General features: G+C 31.8%; 1 protein-coding gene across 1 annotated transcript in view; it reads left to right on the top strand.

Annotated features, from left to right (window-relative positions):
- The first annotated feature begins 389 nt into the window (after positions 1-389).
- The window catches only part of LOC145312401 (uncharacterized), a 46,224-nt gene continuing 20,575 nt past the window's right edge, over positions 390-26,038 (top strand). Inside the window, exons 1-9 of the mRNA XM_080151638.1 lie at positions 390-413; positions 712-1,028; positions 6,398-6,551; positions 9,889-9,964; positions 11,507-11,585; positions 19,595-19,672; positions 20,098-20,219; positions 25,029-25,111; positions 25,566-25,681. Of these exons, the coding sequence (XP_080007764.1) occupies positions 390-413; positions 712-1,028; positions 6,398-6,551; positions 9,889-9,964; positions 11,507-11,585; positions 19,595-19,672; positions 20,098-20,219; positions 25,029-25,111; positions 25,566-25,681 (1,049 nt within the window). The remainder of the gene's footprint in view (positions 414-711; positions 1,029-6,397; positions 6,552-9,888; positions 9,965-11,506; positions 11,586-19,594; positions 19,673-20,097; positions 20,220-25,028; positions 25,112-25,565; positions 25,682-26,038) is intronic.

The following is a 26,038-nucleotide window of genomic DNA, read 5'->3' as shown; positions in this document are numbered from 1 at the left end:
AAAAGAAGAATTAGCCCCGCCTCTTTTATATACCCTTTCTTGTTATTAGGGTGAGTCAATGTGCGGTGTCTCTAATGGATTATCTTGATATAATCAGGCTAGCTAGCTACTGATAAAGCGGTCATTCTAGCCTAGCGTGGCAGGTAGACTAGACTAGTAGACATCAAACTTACAAGCTATCTGATTAGAATTCAAACTTAAAATTAGTATATAGTTACACGTTAAATAAGCAAGTGATTTAATATAATTCAAAAATTGTGAAAACACTTAAAAAGGAGTTTATATAAATAGAAAGTGAATCTACAACGAAAAATAAAATATAGTTACCAAGAAATATCTACATTGTGATAATCATAAGTGATTGAAATGAAAATAAAATTTTAGTAAAAATGGATGAACTTTTTGGAAACCCAGTACCGCCTCAGGAAATTATAAACATTATTACTTTATCTTGTTTGTTTTTAGTAGCGAAACTACTTTATAGGGTAGAATGTGTGTCCGTTCAATAGCAACATTAAAGACTCATTATGAATAAAATTTCTTATTTTAAAAATCCTGATCAATGATAAACTAATTTATAACTCACTTTGTCCGTGCGTACTTTTGGTACGTTTTCAAAATGGATGAGAATCATTTTTAATTGAGCTAAAAGATATTAAAATAAAAAGCTGCATAAAATAAGTAATAATTTTATGGTAAAAAATTCTGTAGGAGCCAAAATTCCAACACACCAACTATGGTCGAGTAACTCCAAGTGATCGCACCAACAGACACCTTCCAACCGCCGCCGCCGGTATAACTGCATCTCCCAGACCCGTTATTCACGCCAGACAAAACTCCAGCCGTCCCGTCTCTCCATCCGCACCTCCTCCGATTAATAGAGGACGGCTGTCGCCGACAACCGGCGCAGTGCCACAACAAGCGGCTGGTGGAGTCGGGTTAGGGTTGGCTGACCGCAATACGCGTGGCGTTTCTGGCGAACGGTTGGGATCTCCAGTTGGCAATGGTGGGGATACCAGTATTAACAGGGAAAATACATATTGTAAAACATACTTTTGAAAAACTATCAATTTTCAAATTCAGACTCTTATTCTGCTAGTTGGTATGCAAGTTTTACAACTATGTTCTCTCATACGTTGGCTTAAAAAAATAATGTTACTCTTGATTGGCAGGTTCAAACTAGCGGTGGCCAAACTTTTCCTCAAAAAATTAATCTACAATAGGGGTAATTTTGTTTCTTGTCATTTGTCTGATCCTTTAAAATCACTTCAAATAATAAAAATTTAAATTCAGATATAAGCTGTGTAGACAAATGTGTAAGTATTCCTATTTACCACAAAATTAAATCTATCAAAGCAGTTGAACAGAGAGGCATACCTACCTTCATCTGTGTGATTCTGCTTATGTTTCAAACTGACTAAATATAAATTTCTCAAATAGATAGAAATACATACTAAATAAATTCAGAGAGAGGGGACAATGGGCTGTTTTGTACAATAGTCCCCAAAGTTTTATGATAACGTTTTCTTATTCGACATTTTGATTGGTTACTTCATTAAGTAAAACGTTCAAACGCTTCAACTACTAATTTTGATATACAGAAGGGATCATTTAGTGTAATATCATTAGGAATGTACACTAATCGGCTATTGTCTGAAATAAATTACATTACTGAGAGTGTTAAACATAATACCTATATAAAAAAAAGAATTTCATTTTTCAATTCTAATAAATTGAAATTGTTTTGATTTAGAATTGAAAAACAATCACTAAACCAAATGTCAATTACAAAATTTTCTATAAACATCCAACAATTTAATATTCTTCAAATAGAAATGATTTCATGTACAACATTTTTAGTATAGTAACTTCTCTATAAGTTGAAGTTTTTCTGAATCTAATTTGTGAAAATAAGTGCGACACCCATCAGGGAGGGAGGGAACATTGGGTTTGTTTATTACCCTGGTTCTTAAAGTTTTATAACAACATTTTCTTATTCATTGGCTCAACAACTTTGGGGAGTGGACTTTTATTGAATTTTGATTGGCTAGCCTATTAAATTGAGTGATCAAACGTTTCGACCACTACTTGTAATATACTTGTTTTGTAAATTGGTATATTTGTAAGCAAATAGAGAATATTTTGACATCCCCTTTATAAAAAAAATTGGGGAGTTGAGGGGGTGTAAGCTTTGGAGCAGGGGGGTAGGGAGCAAACAAAAAGAGGGGATTATTAACCCCCCTTCTGACATTGTAATGATTTGTTTTGGTTTTGAATGGAATTTTCTAAATTTTTATTTGAAATTTGTGTAAATCTATGAAAAAAGTCATCCTTGCTTAAACCGGTGACTAATCTCTATTGCATGATATAGTAAAATGTTGGTGAAATTATTATAATAGATAAAAACATATGAATTCTTTTACTTACACACATGTTCATGTTCAGTGTACATACTCTGAACATTTTTCTAGAAAGGAAGCTTCTTATTAGTTAGGGTAATTTTTACGCATAACATTTGACACATTTTTTCCCAAGTATGCAAAACTAGGGGTAAGGTTTTGGTATGTAGTTTTATAAGAGTAACTTAATAAAAAGTATTGATCAATTTTGAGCTTTGCAAGTGATTCCTCCCGAAGTTCCTAACGAGCTTTAAGAACCACTTCTCTAATCCTTATATTTGAAATAAATTGCAGGTCCTATACTCTGGTGCCTTTACCCTGCAGGACCACCCATTACCCAATATAACCTAACCTAAAGTAGTAAACAAACAAACAAAACACTAACCCCCATCCCCTACCATTATTTTCAAATTTTTTAACTAAATAGGGAGACTGTTCTTGTCTAGACTCTTTGAGTAAAACATCTTTTTTGCTGGTAAGGATCAAATCATTTATTAAGCCATATATTTATGCTTTAAAAAATAAAAATATACCTAATAAATTAAATTTTATTTTATAAAGAACTTAAATTATCGTTCCAAAACTTTTCGATTGTAAATTTGGACTTTTAAATATACATATAAATTCCAAATAAAAAAAAATAGGTTTAAAACAATCTATAATTTTTTTTAAAGGGCTACATTTTAGACAGATTTGATTTAAATTGTATATTTCAATCCATAAAAAAATTACATATTTCTAAAAATGGTCAAAAACACACATCTAGCAATATAATCAATTTAAGTCTTATTTTGTTGCTGTCTATTTCAAACTACCAACTGCGCCCCTAGCATCTAGGGAATCTATTTATAGAAAATAAAATAGCCTAAATCCATCTCAAGACTTTCCAGAAGCTTTAATGTATAAGAAAAACATATCGGTTTAGCCGTTTGCAAGATCCTTCACTACAGACAGAAATGCTAATTACTTTATAAAATATGAATTATTATATTTTTATTTTTAACCTTTTATAGTTTCCAGTATGTATATTTATTCAAAACCTCACATTTGTCATAGAACTATGCCTCAATCAAAGCCAACATTTTTAAAAATAAAGGGAAGTAATTGTAGGGGGTTACCTTCCCTCCCCTGAAACTTCAAAAATAAGTTCATTAATAATAGACATTTTTATATAAACAAACACACTCACACATAGACTTCCTACTTCTTATAGTATAAGAAAGAATACTAGCAGTTTACTCCTAGAGGCCTCTAGGGACACTTGAGGGACCAGGGAGTGTAGGAAGTTGACCATTCTCTATCAATTTTTTTTTTTTTTAAAGAAAAGGAAAGAAAATGTTTTGTTTTTTTGTGGGGTGGGGGAAGTATTTTTCATGGGTTTTGATTGGGAGGTTGAAGATACCATCCCCAAAAATAGTTATAAACCTTCACAGAGAAGCATCGCTGTAAAGAAGAACCATATTGTTTTAGTAGAGATCATTCGGTAGAGACAGACAGACAAACGAACATAATGTTACTTTATTATAAGCTTCTTAATAAAACATAAATATTTCATTTGCCTTACTGCTCTATAGATTCTTATGTTGTGCATCACAATTATAAGTCACGCTATGGTTAAATTTTTAACTTAAGTTTGATCAATTTACATTTCATGTATTTGTTTTCTTATTGCGTCGCTACTCTTTTATGTACGTCAGTCAGTCCGTGTGTAAACCTATGAGGGATATGAGACTTACTCAGCTGCTATTAAAGCTAGTCCTCTGATTTTTTCTATCAACATTTCTATCATTATAGGCATATTATAGTATATAAGATCCTTGACAATCCGACTGCTTAGCATAAATATTTGCTATGCAGATTTCGTGATTTTTAACATTCCTAATATAGACCTTGTTTTCTTTCTTTTTTGACAACTGAACATTTGCGTTGTTCACTTTTTCCGATTGTCAATCCATTCTTTTTGTGCTTCGCTTCATATAGATGTCATCGGCCTAGTTTTTTTTTATTGTATCGCTACTCTATTAATAAGATTTTTTCTTTTCATTAGCGATTGTCAAAGTGTGAACTTTATAAACCTTACAATAATATAGAAATTCGCATAAATGGGCCATGTAATGAAATTCATTTTTTCATTATTATTGTCTGGCGAAGAATTGATTTTTTCCCGTCTGTTTTTGCTGCGCTGCAAATGGAAATAATTTTCTGTTTAAAATGAAAGAGTTTCTTTTTAATTACTTTTTATGCATTTAAATATTTGGATATTTAATTTCCTAATCCTCTGTTTATCATATTACAGAGAGAGAAGTATCTTCATTTATGTGCTATAACATCCCGCAAAAAAAGTATCAAAACGGTTTCCCTCAAACTCAGTCTAGCACACAACCGTGTATTTCTCGGCTTCTATTCTAAAAGACGGCTGATGAATAAGTGAATGCTCTGACGACCATTTTATCTATCTCGGCTGCTATTTTAAATAGAGCTGTTTTTTTTTGTTGGGGGGGGGGGTAAAAATTTTCCTGATCAATGAGCAATGAGCATCTACTCTATATCTCACTTAGTCCGTCTGTTGTTATTGCTCTGACGGGTATTTGATTTATATCAGATAAAAATTAAATACTGCTATTCTAGAAAGCCTTTTCGCTGTTTAACATCGTTTTTTTGTGGATATTAAACACATTACGGAAGTCATGGCACTACCTACTTAAATTTAATTATGAATGCCTTTATCTAAATCAGAATATGAAACTCAAAATTGGAAAAAGGATACCTACTATTCCCTTTAAAAAATAGGAAGGGCCATAGAAAATATTTGGTAATTTTTGATAAAATGGTAGGGGGGGGGGGGGGTGAACGGAATGTAATATTCTTTTTATACCTCTAATAATAATATATATCTGGAATAATCTTACAAATTAACTAAGATATTTGACAGAGAAGATGCATTTTTACTGAAAGTTTTGCATGTAAATATTATATCTAAAATTAAAATATTACAATCCCCCTGCCAGGGATTTAAAGGGCCGGTCAAATGATTTACATCCCCAAAAATAATACACAAAATTACCACTTCTGTAGATTAAAATTAATGGTTAAAACGTTTGAACAATGAACTAAATGAAACAACCAATCAAAAGTCACTGAAGTCCCTAAAGTTTTTAAGCCAACGAATAATAAAATGTTTTTATAAAACTTTGGGGACTAGCCTTCTGCATCCCTGCAAATATAGAATAAGTTTCATAAGCTACACTGTAATTAAGACTAAGAAAATAGCTTGTTATACTTTTAAAAAAAAAAGTTTTGTAATGATGAATTTTAAGTTTTGGCCTTGTTATATCATTAACTAATCACTGAATATCACGAAAACAAACCATTCCAAGTTAAATATTTAATCCAGAGAGAGGGGACAATGGGATCTTTATTACATTAGTTCCCAAAGTTTTATGAAAAAAGATTTCTTATTCGTATGCATGACAACTTTGGAGACTTAAGTGAATTTTTATTGGTTGATTCATTAAGGTAAGTGTTCAACGTTTCAACCATTAATTTTAATCTGCAGAAGTGGTAATTTTGTGTAGCATCAATGGGGATGTACAAACATTTATCGGCCATTGTCCTATTCCTTCAGATTAAATTAAAATAAGATCTACAAACATTAGAGATTAAAATAAACTCTAAAGAAATTTGTTTTTTGTTACACAATTTGTGAAATTTTTACACAAATTAATTTACCCAGGAAAAACTTAATCCTAAGATATGCGACAATTTATCGCTTACTCATAATGCAAACGAATTGAAAAAAATATGCCCTTACATACCAAGATCTGTAAAATGTTTCAAACCAATGTTTCAGTATTCTTCTATTGGCTCATTCAGACAATATGTTTCTTGAGTAACTATTCTTATGCCATAACTGTCACGCGTCCGATAAAGGGCTACTGGGTACTGTTTTAACGTATTTAATGTTTTATAATTTTAATATGTATTATATCTGGGTGCAGACCTAGCCTGTTGCATGATTCCCTGGACATAACTGCCACCAGGCTACACAACAACCTTACCCTCCAGGATCAGTTGGACAAGGCAAGAACCGGTTATGCCAGCCTCAATGGAGGCAGGCTTAGTCCCCTTGACCTCAAAGGTCCAAGAATGCAGGTAAATATTATTTAAATAGATATAATTTCAGGTATCTATGGTTTTGGTAAAGCGGAAAGTTTTATGTGTGACGTCATAAAAATACGCCTTGAAAAAAGGAAGAGAGGAGAAGTGACACACTTTTCACTGTCCCTATAATTTTCTTCCCAGTAGTGCAGTGATTATATAGAATGTGCCTCAATAGGTCTCTAGGGGCGTAGCCGCTAGTTGCAAATCTAACAGTTTCACATTGTAGCAACACTTGGTTTATATTTAGCATGTGTGTGTGTGTGTATGTGTGTATGTATTTAGCATCTTTGAGTGAATTTGTGCACTATGCAGAGAGGGAGGGGACAATGGGCTGTTTATTACAATAGTCCCCAAAGTTTAAAAATAATGTTTTCTTATTTGATGTCCCAACAACTTTGGGGGCTTTAATGAATTTTAAATAGTTGGTTCATTAAGTGTAGTTTCCAAACGTTTCAACCACTAATAGAAATCTACAGAAGTGGTAATTTGTGCATCATCATTTGGGATGTACATCTATTTATCAGCCATTGTCTTATCCCATTAGATCCCGGGTGTGTAATATGTGTGTTTTGATGCGGGCAGTAATGTCATTCACAATCAGATAAAATTTAACATTTGGGTCATCTGAATACAAGTGTTTCCACAAACATGTATCCGCGACCGTGGCTCAACACGTAGCGCATCCGCTCGTCGTTGGAGAGGTGATAGGTTTCGAATCTTGGCTTAACACCGCATCATAACTAAAGGCGTTAAAATGGTTCTTACTATGTCAGGTGCGCAATATTAGTAGGGTGAATGCATCGGCCCCAAACAGGCGCAACTCATTACCATAACAGTTAGGACTTCTCAGAAAAAGGTCGTGAAATCAAAGAGTTGGTTGTCTATGTGTGTTCTTTAACCTAATACCCCGGGTGTTTAGATAGAAAAGGAGACATTTGGCTCCCCACAGCTATCCTGGGTTGTTGGACCATGGCGTTTGAGTGTCATGATCAGCATCCCCGCCCGTATGAGGTAATCGATGAGGTAACATGTATCTTGTAAGATCTCGTAAACGACTGGAACATTTTGTTAATCAGGTTTAAAAAGACTTCCTAAGAAAATACTTAAATAATTTTTTTTAAATATTTGAAATTCGCTTTTAAATCTAATCTTATTTAAAATATTTTTCACTTTGAAAAAAGTGTTTTCTTTTAATCTGAAAGGAAAACTCTACTTTTTATTTTTAAATTAAAGAAAAACATGAAATAAAACTTATTTATGCAGTGCATATATTCTCTCTCTGAAGAAGAATATTCTTTTTTCAGTAGCGAAGCTCCACTTTATGAGGTTATATCTGTACGTGCATTTATAAAATGTAGCTACAGTCGTGTCGCATACTATTTAAATAGACCACATAACATATTAAAACAACATTAGAACACTGGACACTAATTATACTGGTACCCAAAGATCTTCTTCTCATTTTTCTTAAAAACTTGGGACTTTTTTTATTGACTCTCAATTGGTTGGTTCAAACTTTTCAACAAGTAATGTTAATATACAGAAGGGTAATTTTGTGTATCATTATTGGGGATGTACGCACACTGTCTTTTGCCTTATATAATACTATTAAATTTTACTATTTTGCATTAGAAAAGCTTTTTGTTTCATCATTATGGACTCAACTGTTCTTGTTTGTAAAACAAATAAATCGAAAGTTAATTTAAAAGAAGAGTGAACAAGTTTTATTAGAATTTACAACCTTTATAAGGTGGAGAAAGTCCAATAAAAGACACCCACCTCCCCTTCCTGTAGCACACCCTCTCTATGTGCATTCAAGACATTTTGTCCTACCTTTCAAGAAATTATATTAAGTATAGGGTATACTTATTTTAGAGTAGTCTATTTTAAAGAAAAAATACCTACTAATCCATATTTATGAAATTCTTAAAATAACCTTCAAAAAAAAAAAAACATTGCTTCTTTGTATGCTTTAAAACGAACATATTAAGAGTTTTCATAAAAATAATTTCGCATTAAAAAGAAATTGTTGATTAGGAAATTTCTAATGGGTTAATATTTGAATTTTTAAATTTGAATATACTTTAAGTTTCCCTTTAAATAATTTTAGTTAATTTTTTTACTATTCCAGTGGATGTGCCCCTAGCACTGTATTGGGCTCTGTATTTGAAGGAAAGGGCAAACATAGCGTAAAACCATCTCAAGATTTAAATTTGGAAATATAATAGCCTAAAACTATCTCGGGACTTATGTAAAGCTTCCCTTATATGGATATCTCAATCAGTACAGTAGTTATCAAAAACTTAAGCTACTTTATATACTAGGAAATTGTGATAAATGTCTTGATTAAGTTGAAGAGCAGCGTGTGTTCTTAATGCATAATCTTTATTTGAAGTTGCAAAAAAAACTTTCTTTTTGTTCACCTGAACTTTTTTATGTAAATGCAAATATTCAACATTTTTTCAAATGTCATTTTTTATCATTTGCTTATGATTGTCACAACTCCAAAAACGTTTTATAGTAAAACTATTTGCTACACCACTTACTTGCTTCGGGGGCTCTACTACAGGGTAGGAAGAGGTAAAATTACCACATTATAACAATTTGTATAGTCCCTTTTGTGACAACTCCTCTTAACGGTCGTTCGTCGTATTTTCACAGTAAATTTTCTCCTATTTCTAGTCCATAAGGGGGGGCTCCAACCCTGCGGGGATTCACCCAAAGTAACATAAACTAACCTAACATGAAATAATTAATTAAAAGCTTTAGTGAAAATTTGACAAAACGCCCCTGAAAAGGGACTATACCCGGATATTTTTCATGATCTTTGCATTTTATGTCCGTTATCTTTTAAAGCCTCATTAAAAGGCTATTTAAGGTCTCTGGGTTTTATCAAAAGAATCTAATCCCTTTTAAGTTTCTTAATAGCTTAATGGACAAAGCATATTAGAATCAAACAGACATAAAATGACTAGAGAAAGTTAATCGCAGTACCTATTATTTTACTTTTAAAAAAAACTGCAACTCTTCACTGTTAAAAAGGTATCTGTTCTTCCTTAAACAAATGCAGATTTTTTTATTAAAAAATTAAAGCTTTTTATAGTGCCTATGAAAAATGATGTAATACTAGGCTTTTGTTGGCCAAATAAAAATGTATACTGGCCTGTCAATGGTAATTTGTATTGTATGACGTAATTTTTTATAGGCAAAATAAAAAACATTCGCAAAAAGGCATATCATTTTTACCTTTTCCACTAATTTCATAATAAAGTAATCATAAAGACCCCCTAAATTTTGTTCAAAACTAATCTTTTTATAATATTTGCAGGTGCCGCAGCAGCCAGGTCCAGGAATACTAAACACAAGTTCACATAACAGTTCAAAAATATCTTCCACACATTCAGGTATAGAAACGAAGTAAAATGAAGTAGCGGGTTTTGTCGTATTTTCACAGAAGCTTTTGATAAGTTATTTTAGATTAGGTTAGGTAAATGTTAATTGTTGCCCCGCAGAGTTAAGAAATAGGCACCGCAAGGTTAGAGCCACCCGCGGGGGCTAGAAATAGGAGAAAAGGTACTGGGAAAATACGACGAAACCCTATACTTCGTTTTCTCTGCATGGTCCGAAATATGTACTCCTTTGATGTAACACCTTTCGTTTTAGATACATCCTGAATGAATTCTGATTTAGCAAAGGGTTTGGACCTGACAGACGGTCAAGTCAATGAAGGCAATGTAGATACGTACTGATACGTTTATCTAGCATTTTTCCCTTTAATTTACAAAATAGGTAAAAAAGTGCAACCTAATACACTTTGATGTTGGGGGTACTAATTTGCGAAAACTAAAAATAAAAACTCGGATTTTAGGATAAGATAAATTGGGGCATCTTTTTTTGGGGTGTTACTTTAATACGGCCATTAAAAAAATCCAAAAATATCACAAAATAAGAAAAGTTTAACCAGGGATCTATAGGGATAAGACAATGGCCGATAAATTTATGTACATTCCTAATGATAGTACATAAAATTACGCATTTTTTACATTAAAATTAGTGGTTCCAACGTTTAAACACTCAACTTATTTAATCACCCAATCAAAATAAACTAAATTCTCCAAATTTGTTAAGCCAACAAATAAGAAAACGTTATTGTAAAACATTGGGGACTAGTGTAATAAACAGCCCACTGTCCCCTCTCTCTCTCTCTTTGAGGCAAAAGGATAAATGTGTTTGCTTTTGACAAGTTATTTGTTGTGACTAAACACCATTTATTTTTTCTTCTCTTATCTTGAAGGCTAAGTTAGTTAAGATTACAACAAGGATATTAATTTGCATTGGTGCAAAACTAAAATAAACATTAGAAATAAAAGTACTGTAAAAATAAAACAAAAAACAGAAGAAATTTGTTTATGTATGAAGCCCTCATTTTGTGTTGCATTACAAGCTGACCCACAATTTTCTTGAAGGCTAATTCAAATTGTCATATTTTCTAACTAGAACGTAAAAATCAAGCCAATAATTTTTTTTCATTCTAATTTGTTGTTTTTGTTTTGTACACACTGTTATCATTATCAACAAGGCGAGATGTACTGAATTTTAGTTTCCGAAAGTGTACTTAGCATCCGCGTCCTATCTCAATATTTGCTACTAGCTAAAAAAGCTTCAAACTTCCCAAAAAAAATTAAATTTGAAAAATTAAAGTTTTGAATGTATAATGTATGTATAAATCGTTTATACCTTATATCGCTTTTCCATTTGACCGGAGTAGCTGAAAATACACATTTGGAAATTATTGAATAAATAGGCAATCCATTTTCAGCACATCCAAGGCGAAAAACAACGGTATTCAGATTAGCTATAAATATAAAGCAATACATTCTACCCTCATAAAAGATTAGAATGTCGGAAACTAATAAATGAGTTATTACATGTATGTTTTTTTATAGGAATTGGATTAAATCAGACCAAGAGCTTTCGTGAAAATATGAACAGTACCTTAATTTCTCCAGTATCAACAGCCAGAAAGTAAGTTTTACAATTTAGGGATCATGAAAAGAAAACGAAGTAGCGGGTTTCGTCTTATTTTCACAGTAGCTTTTTTCCTATTTCTTGCACCTGCGGTGGGGCTCTAACCCCCGTAGGGCAATCATTAACATTTACATGACATAACCTCAAATAACCTATCAAAAGCTAATGTGAAAATATGACGAAACCCGCTACTTCGTTTTGTTTCCATGATCCAAATTTAGTATGCCTTATAAAATAGATTTACCTAATTATGAACGCCTTGTGAATCATAACCTCAAAACCTGTCATAATAGCAAAATTAAACATTGCTAATAGGAATATAATAAGAATGTATTTATACATTTCTGAAGAAAGATTTATTAAACATCTTTGTAAAATTTCATTTTCGATTTACCTGAAAAAAATAATCTCTGTAAAATGATAAATCCCCAAAAAGTCTGGGAGCAAAACATAATTTGTTTTCGGACGAGTAAATAATAAAATCTTGCTTTCATTGGTCGATGGGCAAACTAAGCTCAAGGATCGTCAGCCGATTTTTAAAAAAGTAAAAACTAAAGGTGTAGCTGCACAAAGTGCATATTTTTTTCTGTTCAATAGTTTAAACTACATTTAAAGGACATATATTTGAAAGAATTTTAATTTTCAGTCAGGTAATTTCAAAATATTGTACTTTTTGTGTTAATTTAAATTAACCAGAGTGCCGTAGACGATACATACCTCTAACTCCTTTTTAAAAAAGTTGATTAGGTTAGGTTAGCCTGGATGCTACTGCGGATAGCAATCCCCTTCCAAAACTAAAATTAACACTAAGCGACTGCAGATAATAATCCCCTTCCAAAACTAAAACTAACACCAAGTTACTGCGGATAGCAATCCCCTTCCAAAACTAAAACTAACACCAAGCGACTGCGGATAATAATCCCCTTCCAAAACTAAAACTAACACCAAGCGACTGCGGATATCAATCCCCTTCCAAAAAATAACACTTTAACACCAAGCGATTTCGGATACTAATCCCCTTCCAAAACTAAAACTTACACCAAGCGACTGCGGATACTAATCCCCTTCCAAAACTAAAACTAAGACCAAGCGACTGCGGATATCAATCCCCTTCCAAAACTAAAATTAACACCAAGCGACTGCGGGTATCAATCCCCTTCCAAAACTAAAACTAACACCAAGTGACTGCGGGTACTAATCCCCTTCCAAAACTAAAACTAAGACCAAGCTACTGCGGATATCAATCCCCTTCCAAAACTAAAATTAACACCAAGCGACTGCGGATACCAATCCCCTTCCAAAACTAAAACTAACACCAAGTGACTGCGGGTACCAATCCCCTTCCAAAACTAAAACTAACACCAAGTGACTGCGGGTACCAATCCCCTTCCAAAACTAAAACTAACACTTTAACAACATTTTCTTAAGCTTGCCCTTCACTCAACTTTTCCACACAGCAAAAAGTCAAGTTTTGGTATTGGGATAATCTGGACACTATACACAGAACAATAAAGTTAAGAGTCAAGTTTTGGTTTTGGGATAATCTGGAAACTATACACAGAACAATAAAGTCAAGAATCAAGTTTTGGTATTGGGATAATCTGGACACTATACACAGAACAATAAAGTCAAGAATCAAGTTTTGGTATTGGGATAATCTGGACACTATACACAGAACAATAAAGTTAAGAGTCAAGTTTTGGTATTGGGATAATCTGGACACTATACACAGAACAATAAAGTCAAGAAAGTTTTCAAAGTAGATAAAACACTAAACATAAAAGTGGTTTAATACTTCTAGACAAAAAAATTCGAAAAAATCTTAGAATATTTGTTGAGAATGTAAGGCAGGTTTTTTTTATGGATACAACATATAGAAAATCGAAATATAACAGTTTTCAATTTTTTTGGTTAACCTTTAAATATTCTCAAAAAAAATATTTTTAGATTTCAGACAGGTATAGAATTTTATATTTTGTTATACTCTAGACATTATACACAATGATAAATAGAACAATTATTTCAATAAAAATTCAATATTTAATTGTCATAGTCTATTCCTTCCATCAAACAATATTCACAGAGACAGTTTTTTCACTTTGTGAACATAAAAAAACAATCCTATTATATTAAGTAGTAATTTTTTTTGGTCTGTAGCTTAAGATCTCAATAACTACTTAACACAATGAGTTCCCTATTTTAGGTAAACATTAGGTCCCGTGATGGTTGTCACTTTAGTTTTACATCATCGGATGGTTTTAAGCTATTTATCTGGATAATTTCTGCTCATTTAAATACAGAGTCTCTTGATGCCAATGGCGTAGCAGCTGGTAATAATATATTTAACAAGGATGACAACATCCATAAAAGCGAAGCACTGAAACGGTAGGACAAACGGACATTAACACTTGTATAGTATCTAAACTGAAAAATCGGAACATAAATTATAAATGTCGAATCAAAATTGTAGGTATATTTGTTGAAAAACTGCTTAAAAACAGGATAATGTTTATGGACATACTTACATTTTTTGCCTTGATTATAGAGTTGCTTCGCTTATGATATTGTTCTTTGTTGTCCCAGGAATCAATATACCAAAAATCAGATCAAACGGATAGTTAAAACAATTGAAAATTTGTTGTTAAAAAAGTAGAAAAATCAACATGTTTAAAATGGACGTACGGACATTCTGGTAATGATTATAGAGTTTCTAAATCGTACCCAACTACTACAGGAATCATCATGCAAAGTTTGAAACCGATAGGACAATTCTAACATGCCTAAATTAACGAATGAAAGCTATCTATCTCGGACGGACGGACGTACGGACGGACGGACGGACCGACCCTAAATATAGAAAAGCTTCGCTTTTAAAAATTCAAAGTTGTATATCATCATCTTTTAGATTCTAAACTAATCTTCCATGATAAGATTAAAGAGAAGAAAATTATTTAAGCTTTTCTCTTTCTCACACACTGCTTTTGATAGCCAGAGGTATCAACCAAGAGACCAACTAAACAAGGATGGCAACATCCACAAAAGCTAAGCTCTAAAACTGTAGTAAAATGAACATTAACACGTGAACACGTGTAGAGTGTCAGAACTGAATAATCAGAATATACACAAATGTATAAAAGTTGAAACAAAATTTTAATTGGTTAAAAAACTGCTTAAAACAGGATAATGTTTAATTTCAGATGCTTTGCTTATAACATAGTACTTTGTTGTCCTAGGAATCAGTATTCCAAAAATCAGATCAATCGGATAATTGTATCACATTAAAATTTGTTGTTAAAAAAGTTGATAAACAACATGTTCAAAATTGACGCACGGACATTTTGGTAACGATTAAACAGTTGCTACGCTTCTTAAATCTTACTTAACAACTATAGAAATCACTGTGCAAAGTTTGAAATTTATAGGACAGTTCTAACATGCCCAAATTTACGCGTCTCTTTAAAAAAAATCATTCACCCTTCCTATTTTGTCTATTTTGAAAGCAATACTTCATTGTAATTTTGACGTGCCACATGCTGAACATTACCCCACTATTTTAATTTTAGTTTTTAAAAGGAAAAAAATTTTTTTGGGGGCGGAGTATTTTTAATTTTTTTTTTGGGGGGGGGATGGGTTATAGTTATAAACCTTCCCGGGACCTATGAGAAGCTACCCTGTAAAGGAGAACCCGATCGGTTCAGCGGTTAGCGAGATCCTTCGCTACAAACAGACAAACACACAGACAAACAAACAGACAGACATCGTTCTACTTTGTATTATAGATAGCAATTCCTATGTCCATTCGTATTTATGTTACGGAATAGACAAAAAAATACAGAAACTCCAAAACAAAAACATATTGTAAAATTAGACAAATAAAAAAATAGTACTATACAGTTTTATTTTCTATTTTATGTAAGACTAGAAAATTGTTTTATAACCACAATGTAAATTATTTGTTTTGTCTTAAATATAAGAACCCGTGTCGTTAATGGCGTAGCTCGTGTCATAAGTAGAGACGTTAATTTTTTACCGAATTACATTATCTTTAAGAACTAATTTTTATGTGATTAATTATCTGATTGATATGATTTTTGTAATACTGATTTCTAGGACAACAAAGTAAATCTTATATAAGCGAAGTCTGTCCTTAAACATTATCCTGTATTTAAGCAGTTTTTCAACAAATTTTCTTTTACATTTTTTTAGACTTTTATACATTTATACCCTAATTATTCAGTTCTGACTCTCTAAAAGTGTTAATGTTCGTTTGTCCTACTGTTTCAGAGCTCCGCTTTTATGATGTTGTCATCCTTGTTTTTTTTAAACGTGTACCTGTCCATGATAAAACATTATATCTGGATTATCAGTGTATGTTTAGTTTACAAACCTTTTAAATATAAACAACAATTCCGATCAACCGAAAATTTATTACCCATTTGTTCCCTGATTTCCGAAGTTGTACGACTGATAACCCAACTATTGCTAAAGCTATTTTCAGCTACTCCGGTCAAAGGGAAAGGATATTTCCTATAACTTTATACATTATACATTCAAAATTTAAGTTTTTCAAATTTTTTTTCAAGTTTCTAGTAGTAAATATTGAGATAGGATGAGGGTGATATATACAAAATCGAAAACATAGATTTAGCTGACCACAATTCCTATATAATTTGGTATCAATATAAAACAGAAGTAGTACGGGTTTTGTTTCTCCTGTACTGATTAAGTTCTTCATTTTATGGAAGCTGAATTTAGTTTGTATAGATTCTTTTTTAGTCTTGCAATGGTTTTTAAATATTTATACTTCATCGAATACAGAGCCTTTACATTGTGGGGACACAACCATGGAGTTTTACTTAGGGATAAGACGATGGCAGATAAACTGATGTACATCCTTAACCTAAAGGGTGTGCAAAAAAAATGCGGACATTTTTAAAATTGAAATTGCGCGGCTTGTGTTAATAGTAGAAAATCTTATGCATATCGTTAGAACCGTTATGAACTCTAGTTTTTGAAAATATAAGAACGAATCCTGTGCTACGTATAGTTAGGGAGCTACGTGGTGAAATGTTCCTATTGCCTTAAAACTTAACGTGCGAGTAAATTATCAAATATCAAAGTATAAAAAGATTGAATAAAAAAATTGCAAAACAAGTTTATTTTTTATTTTCAAACAATGAATTCAAGAAAAATTATAAAATTAACTAATTTATTAACAACAAACAAAGAAGTAATGAATAACTAATAATCATTTTGAAAGATTTGATCTCCTTTTTTCTGTATTATGGCCTTTGCTCTTGCTGGTATAGAATGAATAAGCTTTTTGCACAAATCTTTGTCAGCATCAATCTTTTTCCAGGCGGAAATTATTTCCTTTTGTAGATCCTTAAGTGTATTTGTATTTTTAGATGCTATCCTAGCTTAAATAATGGCCCATACATTTTCTATAGGCCAAAAATCTGCCATCTTTGGAGCTTGGATATCAGGATTGTTCCTGGTTTTGAAGCTAAACTTTACAGCATCCAATGCAACTTTACCTCGATGTATTGTAGCGCCATCGTCTTGCCAGATGGCATCTCCATCTGGATAAAGTTTTTTAACGACAGGTTTGGCCTTCTTTTTAACCAAGTCTGCGTTCATGACACCATTTACTGCTTTTGGTAATGGAGGTTGATAATCCTTGAAAAGATCACTCACAAATATTGGGCTGTCGGAAGGGATGAGACCTTAGCGGTTAGGCCTCCCCAGATCATTTCCCCAGGTGAAAACTTTTCTTCTACCTAGGTCAGCAGATCCCCAGCTGCATGTCTACTCTCAGACCATATGACATCATTTTTAGAATTCTTTGTGTAGATTAAGCGGTGCCACCTCCCTCCAATTCTGGGACAAGAACCAAAACGTTGAAGTAAATATTTAGAAAACTTAACCCTCTGTTCTTTTTAGGCATCATTTATTTTTTGTGTTATATATTTGTGGTACGGTTTAGCCTTTGATGATTTTAGAATATTCCTAGCAGTAGAAACACAAACACCTGTAGTGGCAGCAACTTTTCTTAATCCAGGTGTTTTTTTATTCAATAACATTTTTTTCATTCTTTTCTGTACACTCTCTGGTGTTTTCTTCCGCCCATTAAATCCTCTATGCTTTAACAACGAACCTGTTTCTTGGCATTTAGTGTAATTTCTCACCAGAAATGAAGATCTTGTTTGTCTTGTAAGATTATTCCATACCTGGAATGCAGATCCACTTTTCAAAAATTGTCTAACCTCTCTTATGCTTGCTCCAGGGTACTTATTCATAAAAGTTTCAATCTCAACTTTTATTTGATACCTTGTTGAAGGATCCATTGTAAAGAATGATTTCAGTACAAATATTCGTAGATTTTTTCATACTCAATTAGAAGATTTGTATGACAAATAAATACAAATATTTAAAAAGCTTTAATTTTCTGGTTTACTCGCAATTCAAGTTTTAAGGCAATAGGAACATTTCACCACGTAGCTCCCTAACTATACGTAGCACAGGATCCGTTCTTATATTTCCAAAAACTAGAGTTCATAACGGTTCTAACGATATGCATAAGAATTTTCTACTATTAACACACGCCGCGCAATTTCAATTTTGAAAATGTCCGAATTATTTTTTGCACACCCTTTAGCATTGGATGAGAAGAAATTTTAATATTGAATACAAACAAGGATGACAACATCCATAAGTAGCGAAGCACAAACAATCGTCGATTGGAATACGTAGATTTAAAAGGTTTTTACTAAAATCAAGAATAGATTTATTGGATAAAATAAACATGAAACCTTGTTTTATTTTGCATGATGACGATGGTCAAAGTAAATTATATTAAAGATGCTCATAACAATGGGAAAAATTATTTTGATACAGATATCCCATAAAAGTTTAAAAATTGCATCAAAATATACAAAGATATGGGGAAATATGTAAAACATATAAAAATAGCCAAAAACCTGATAAAAGGCAGTCTGGCCGTCATGGTTGTTTTATTAAAACGACAAAAAATTTAATTTTTAAATCCTTAACTTTAAAAATTTGGAAAATTGGACCATATACACTGAAGATATGGAAAAAAGTGTTAAATATATAAAAATAGCCTAAAACCTGCTAAAAAGGCAGTCTAGCCGTCATGGTTATTTTGTTTAAAAGACGGGAAATTTAATTTTGATATCTATAACTGAAAAATTTTGAAAATCGGACTATAAACACTGAAGACATGGAGAAAAATGTTGAATATATAAAAAACAGCCTAAAACCTGCTAAAAAGGCAGTCTGGCCGCCATGGTTGTTTTCTTTAAAAGACGGAAAATTTAATTTTGATATCTATAACTGAAAAAAATTTGAAAATCGGACCATAAACACTGAAGATATGGAGAAAAATGTGAAAAATATAAAAATAGCCTAAAACCTGCTAAAAATCGGTCCGAACGCCAATGATGTTTTTTAGTCAATTGTGCTCCTTAATGATGGGAATGTTGTCAAAAAATTTCAGCATTCTATCTTTTATAGGAGCTGAGTAAATCCCATTTCCCCCATAGCGTTACGGACTGACGGACTGACTGACTGACGGACGGACAAAGTGAATTATAGAGTAGCTTCGCTACTAATAAAATGTTTTGATAAACCCTAATAACTGTCCTTCAGATGTTATCCAGGTGGTCAAACTAATATTTATTTTGTTAATGGTCAATAATCTAATTAAAAATCTATTAAAATAAAACAGGGAGGGACGGGAACTTTTAACTGTTTATTAAACTAGTCCGCAAAGTTTTAAGATAACGTTTAGTTATTCGTTGGCTTAACAACTTTGGGACTTTTATGGAATTATGATTGGTTTAATTTTAATGTAAAGAAGGGGTTATTTTGTGTATTATAATTGGGGATGTACATCAATTTAACGGTCATTATCTTATCCCTTAAGATCCCTGAAAATAGATATAATTTATATGAAATTTATCAACTTTTAATTTTATTTTCAGAGAACGTGTGGAAAGGCTGAATAGTAGCGCAACAAGTCAACTCAATGGAACCATTCCAACAGCAACCAGATTAGATAGGTAAATATACAAAAGGGGTTCATTTTTTCGCGTAATTTGGTTGTAGTCTAATGCGCTTATTAAGTCAAGCTGTTAATTTTGACCAAATTTATATATATGAAATGGTCCATAAAGAGTTTTGACTAAATAAGCTCATTTGACTAAACGATAACACACAACGTTACGGAAAATACGGGAAAAAATTAACCCCATTGTTGTTTAGTTTAACACATTTATTACCCTTAGATGATCAATCAGACACAAGTCCAACTTAGAACGAAGTTTTTGCAGATAAAAAAATTCAAATTGCTTGTTAGTTCATAATAATTCAGACAAAGACAGTGCTACTAATCAACTAAAACCCTTGCTAACCTAAATCTTTAATCGGTTTTTCATTTTTATTAGGTACGTTATTTTGAATTTATTATTGATTTTTCTTGTTATAGGTTGCGGAAAGGAAACTTGTCAAATGTCGTCTTGATGTCAGCTGATAGAGGCACAAAGGAGACGTTACAATCTTTGGCCCTACTTGCCATTCTATCTCTACTATTATCTCTATTATCATTAAGTAAGTATTCTATCTCTACTATTATCTCTATTATCATTAAGTAAGTATTCTATCTCTACTATTATCTCTATTATCACTAAGTAAGTATTCTATCTCTACTATTATCTCTATTATCTTTAAGTAAGTATTCTATTTCTACTATTATCTCTATTATCACTAAGTAAGTATTCTATCTCTACTATTATCTCTATTATCACTAAGTAAGTATTCTATCTCTACTATTATCTCTATTATCACTAAGTAAGTATTCTATCTCTACTATTATCTCTATTATCACTAAGTAAGTATTCTATCTCTACTATTATCTCTATTATCATTAAGTAAGTATTCTATCTCTACTATTATCTCTATTATCTTTAAGTAAGTATTCTATCTTTACTATTATCTCTATTATCTTTAAGTAAGTATTCTAACTCTGCTATTATCTCTATTATCACTAAGTAAGTATTCTATCTCTACTATTATCTCTATTATCTTTAAGTAAGTATAATTTTTATATTAAACTAGCTACTACGTCCCTATTCTCTTTATTCCGAGAGGCAAAGAGGAATTAGAAAAATAGCTTAAAACCATCCCAAGACTTGAAGCTAAAAATAGAATAATGACATGTAACATATCACAGGACCTATTTAAAGCTCCATTCAAAACGAGAACTTTATCGGTTCAGTAGTTATTGAGATCTAAAGCTTCAGACAATCTCTGTTATTTTATCTCTAGTATTGTCTCTATTTTCATTTAGTAAATATAGATCAGATAGTAATATAATTAAGACCTTTTTTTAGCAATATATAGATTTTTAATAACAATAAACAGTAAGATATATACCCAAGTTGGAAAGAATTTTAATGTTAGAGGGAGATTTGAAATCTGAATCAAATTTTAAGGATTTTTTTTATAAAATTCGTTTTTTGTATAATTCTTCATCTAAAAGAGGAAATACAATTTAAGTTAATTAATTTTGACATCTGTGATTGGTGGATTGAAAATTATCTGCACTCTGATTGGAGAAGCTTAAGTGTCGCACATCATTCAACCAATTAGAGCGCAGGTAGTTTCCAATCCACCTATCCTATTGGTCAAAATTTATGAACTTAAATTGTATTTCCGCTTTTAGATAAAAAATTATACAAAAAACGGATTTAATTAAAAATCCTTAAAATTTGATGCAGATTTTAAATCTCCCTCTAACATTAAAATTCCTTCCAACTTATATATACCTACTGAACAGTAGAATCTAATTAGTTTGTTTGCTTTTCTTTGTCGTTTTTCATCGATATTTAAAACTAAGACGAAATCTTAGAATTTCCAGTATTTCTTTGTTGTTGGTATGCACAAAATGAATATTTTTTTTATCAAGTTTTAGACTTTTAGCTTATTTTCATAGTTTCAGTAAGTACCTACTGGATTTTAACTTTCTGGCGTTCAACTACACGGTTATAAATGAAATTATTTTATATGGAATTTTTTCATAGAGTATATACAACACAAAGAGTTTGTAGGTCATTACTTAAAGTTCTAGGTTATATATTCATCCTTTCTCATGTAGTAGAAACCTATCAAATATTGGTGTGCGATCATTTCTGCTTTAAGATTTAAATGGGTGTTTATGTTAATGGTGAGAGTTTAAGCAGTTTACGTAAGAGGAAAATTTGACTTAAAATGACAAAATAGGGATAGGGTTAATGTAGCATTCCTACACTTATGGGATACAAAATTTTTAATATTAAAGAAACCAAAATAATTCTTGTTGCTGTATTAATAACTAGCTGCCACACCCCTAGAGGCATCTATGGGCACTGGAAGGGAGGGGAGGTTGATTTTGACCACCCATTTATTTTTGTATTTTAGATTTTTTTTTTAATTCGGGGAGGTTTTTTTTTTTTTGGGGGGGGGTGGTTAGTTGACTAAAAGTAAAAAAGATTTTAAAATTGAAAAAATAATCCTGAGAGTATCTTAACGACTTATGTGATTGCACACCTAAAAAGTGTTAAGCTCCAACTTTTTATATAATGTTGAAATAAAATGTGCAACTTTCCAGTGATGAATTATGATATTACATCCTTCAAACATTACATCCACACATTACAGCACATTATTTTTGCAAGAAAATAGCTAGGGAGGAAAAGGACATTTTGCTGTTTAATACACTAGCCCCCAAAGTTTTATAATAGAGATTTCTTATCCGTTGACTTAACAACATTGAGGACTTTTATTAATTTTTTATTGTTGTTTTCTTTTTTAGGTTGAATATTTAATAGTTTTAACCATTAATTGTAATCTACAGAAGGGGTATTTTGTGTATCATCATTAGGGACGCACATCAATTTAACGGCCATTGCCTTATCCCTTTAGATCCCTGGTAAATAGCACTTAACTTGATTTAAGAATCCCCATATTCGGCGATAAGGAGCCCTCATGAAAAAGGGGGTTAAACTGGACTTAAGTGCCTTAATGTAGAGATTGAACTGACCCTAGTGGCGACTTAGTTCCAAACACTAACTAACTATTACAATCAATTAATATGGGAATCCATTAAAACTTAAGTATATTTGTAAAATATAAGTTAAACCAAAGCGCACTGTGGCTCCTGAATGAAGAAAGTTGGAGATAGAGTTTAAACGAAAAATAAATTATTGTAGTCAATTTGGAACATTATTTCTTTCAAAATTCTTATATCAAAATTTTTTTATAGTGTAGAAAAAATATCTTTAATTAGATATATCTAATTAATCAGAAAATTATTCTAAGTATCTCTATACTAAAAAGCAAAATACAATTCGGTGGTGAACTTTGAAAATTTTTATTTGAAATACCTAAAACATAGAACATGTAAAGAAATTAATACTATTTTTGGTAAGAATGAAGAGGCACCATCCTTGAAAAGTTGAACTCCCCACTATAAATGATGGAAAAAGTTTCAATAGTATTGGATCATAGTTATTGAAACACGCTTCACAGCAAGGTTTTAAACATGTGTCAACATTGTCATATGAATATTATAAAGACTAAGGACGTCCAAGCTAATTATTTTTCGGGGGTAAAAGGTTAAAAATTTTAATAGAAAATTATGTATAAAATTATTTTAAATTACCAACCATTTCACAAAAATTATCTTTGTTCTTTTACTATTACTAGCGGCGTTTTTTTTTTATATTTTTGTCGATTTCTCTGGGGAGGGTGGTGGTACCCTCCCCCAAAATAGTCATATACCTACTGGGACATATGAAAAGCTACCCTATTAAGGAGAACACGATTGGTTCACTGGTTAACGAAATCCTTTAGTACAAACATACAAACACACAGACATCATGATACTTTATTATAAGGATTTAATTCAATGTCGATTTCAAGACTTAAAAGGTAAAGTTATCGAGACGATTAAAATATTTTAATTTCTTACTAATTATTGCGCGCACCTGACTTAGCAGCCGTATAAATTATTTCTAAGTCTGTGCTTGTTCATCTAAGTTAATTTCTGTATTCATTGTCCTATGTGGAACGGAAAATTAACTATCTAAATTTTATGTAACCTAGTACAAATGATGTAAAAAAAGAATAACAACATTTGAAAAAGCGAAGCATAGAATTTAAATTAAATAAAGAAGGGTGTGTGTAATATAAATGTTTATCTCCATTAGAAATTTCAGAAGCCTATATGTAACTACATACAATTTCCACCTTACTATTACAAACTTTGAACAGACATACGGACGTAGGTTCTTAAAAGTATTAAGGCGAAATTAAACTTCATTTTGATATTAGCCTCACTGAATCCTTTTTTGTCTGCCCTTCCGTACGGACGGATGGATTGGATTATAGAGTAGATTAGCTTGTAAAAAAGCAAAGGGAATATAATTATGGTGATACAAATGGAATTCAAGTTTAATTTGGAAAGAATTCTCTTTGTAAGATTAATGGTGTTAGAATGTGCTAAAATGAAGCTGCCGTCATTGGAGGTTTTATTTTTCAAGGGTAATTAGGATAGGTGCTTTGTATGCTTTTTGTATATCAAGGGTAGTTATACAGTACTCTTTTTTATTAATGATGTTAGAATGTGCTAAAATGAAGCTGCCGTCGTTGGAGGTTTTATTTTTCAAGGGTGATTAGGTTAGGTGCTTTGTATGCCTTTGATTTTGCTTAACTGAAGATGCCGTAGTTGGATAGTTTTGTATATAAAGGGTAGTTTAAAATTTCTCTTTGAATGATGGATGTTACAAAAATATGCTAAAAGAAACAATTTTACTTTAAAGTACATTAAGGGTGTTCAAATCTAACCTAAAACAGCAGCTATCATAGATAGAAATGATTTCACTTTAGAGTACCTATTACAGCAGCTTTGTTAAAAGTATGTATTCTACTAATTGATGCCATCCTAGTGTAGGTGTGCAAGATAATTGTTTTTAGACATTTCTTGTTTTCCTTTCTATAAATAGTTTGCAATTTTTGTTTTTATTCGAGTTCTCTAAGAACAGCTTAAATACAGAAAAAATCGGAGCTCTTAAATGAAAAATTCCCATTTTATTGAGATTTAAAACTTTATATTAAAGTAATATGATCTCTGTCTGTCTGTGTGTACCGAAAGATCTCGCTAACCGCTGAACCAATATGGTTCTCCGTTATTGCGTAGCTTCTCATAGATCCAGAGAAATTTTATAGGTGTTTTAGGGGAGGATACTTACACCCTGCCATAGAAATTGCCCCTAGAAAAATCCTGCAAGGCGCCGAAACTTTTTCTTTTTAAAACTTCATTTTCAAGATGAGGAGTCACTGTCAACTGTCACCTATAATGAATTAAATTATCTTTTTCAGTTTTTCTTCTGAAGTTATCTCCCACAACTGGGCTGGAATCTTTAAATCTATTGACAGGACCTGAACAACAAATTGTAAGACAGGTAAATAAAAAAAATGAATTTACAATGTCCAAACTTTAGAGTTACTACACTTTCTAAATCGTACCTAATTGCTACTGGAATCATCATTAAAGTTTGAAATCGACAGGAGTATTCTAACATGCCTAAATTAAAGAAGATAATTAACAGTGACGGTTGGACGTACAGCTTTGCTTTTTAAAATGATGTGCTATTGTATTTAATACAGAGAGGGAAGGTACATTTGGCTGTTTATTACACTAGTCCCCAATGTCTTATAATAACGTTTTCTTGAGGACTTATATGGAATTTGATTGGTTGGATCAATTAGGAGAGTGTCCAAACGTTTCAACCACTAATTTAAATCTACAGAAAGGGTAATTTTGCTTATTATTATTGGTGTTGTACATAAATTTATTGAATAATGTCTTTTCCCTTTAGATATCTGACTAATACTAATTGTTCCAAATGATTTTAGGTTACTCAGTGTGTGTGTTGTCTGACAATATGTCTTGATCTGAGTTGTCTGCTAATCTGTACACTACAATTTGTTTCATCAGTCAAACTTCTCAAGTCAAGTCAGGGCAGAGTCAGGTAAATAGTTTTCCATTATGGATCGAAAACGATCAATATCCGGTGTATTAGAACCGGTTCTAATCATACGAAAAATTATGTCTTGCATCGTATTATATCCAGTTTTCTTGGAATATAAATTGTTAACCTTGTCTTCAGCATACCGGGTCTAACAAAACTGGTTTGTACCTTATAATTGTACATTTTTATATCCGTGGAAAGCTGTTTATAAAACGATGCGATAAATAATTATTCTAGGATTAAAATTTTTTCGTTTGGTTTAAGATTAATTTAAATTCGAACTAATGTATAATAATTTTCTATATAATTCCAGACAATTAAAAGTAATGTTATAGCTCCACATAAAATTAAACATTG

This window comes from Acartia tonsa, chromosome 2 (assembly GCF_053477335.1).
Source record: "Acartia tonsa isolate MP-2025a chromosome 2, ASM5347733v1, whole genome shotgun sequence".
NCBI lineage: Eukaryota > Metazoa > Arthropoda > Copepoda > Calanoida > Acartiidae > Acartia > Acartia tonsa.
Note: the sequence above shows the minus strand (reverse complement) of the source record. Positions and strands in the feature narration are given on the sequence as shown.